The sequence below is a fragment of the Galeopterus variegatus genome, unplaced genomic scaffold (genome assembly GCF_000696425.1).
Source record: "Galeopterus variegatus unplaced genomic scaffold, G_variegatus-3.0.2 Scaffold13510, whole genome shotgun sequence".
NCBI classification, from domain to species: Eukaryota; Metazoa; Chordata; class Mammalia; order Dermoptera; family Cynocephalidae; genus Galeopterus; species Galeopterus variegatus.
The window spans coordinates 2,463-3,109 of record NW_007739621.1 but is presented as its reverse complement, the minus strand read 5'-3'; the positions used below and the strand labels follow the sequence as shown (position 1 = coordinate 3,109).

The 647-nt window shown below is 53.5% G+C and overlaps 1 protein-coding gene across 1 annotated transcript in view; it reads left to right on the top strand.

Annotated features, from left to right (window-relative positions):
- The window catches only part of LOC103581624 (neurogenic locus notch homolog protein 1-like), a 28,926-nt gene extending 28,285 nt beyond the window's left edge, over positions 1-641 (top strand). Inside the window, 2 exon segments of the mRNA XM_008563409.1 lie at positions 127-300; positions 303-641. Coding sequence (XP_008561631.1) covers positions 127-300; positions 303-554 — 426 coding nt within the window. The 3' untranslated portion in view covers positions 555-641.
- The last annotated feature ends 6 nt before the right edge of the window (positions 642-647 follow it).

The window sequence follows — 647 nt, the reverse complement described above, 5'->3', positions numbered from 1 at the left end:
TTCTAAGCTGATCATGAATCTTTGTTTCAGATTCAGTGTTAGATAGTTGTTTGTCTTGCAAGTTCTTGTTCCTTCCAGAGCCCCCCACCGTACCCCCTCCCCGCTTGATATTTAAGCATCGTGTAGAGTGAGACATCAGACGTGTGGACCTGTGGTGCGCGCCTGGACACCACTTGGAGGAATCCTACACTTTTCTGGGGAGAGACACTGCCTGGGCCATCCCAGGTGGAGGCCCCAGTGTCTCAACCTGAACAGCGTCTCCTAGCTTCAGCGGAAGCTGCGCTGTCGTGGCCTGGGCCACGGGACCTGACTGCTGGTGGGCTCCTGTTTTTTACAGGAGACATGCCGGAGCAACCTACATGGAGGTCTTGGAAAAACATGGACTGTGTGCTTCAGTCCTCTCCCAGCAGCACCGTCTGCTGTGGGTGGGGACACGCCGTGTCCTGCTGAGGCCGTGCGCCGCGGGTGGTGTGGAGCCTGCCCTCGGGTCACCCTCCTGGTTCGGAGGGTTACTCGCCCAGGGGAGAAGCAGATTCTTGCAAAATCAAGTATAAGCCTGTGGCCAAGTAAATGTCTGTAAATAGATTTCTAAAGGTGGATTTTGTTTAAGAAATCTAAATAAGTTTGTTGTGTGTCGTGCTGATGAG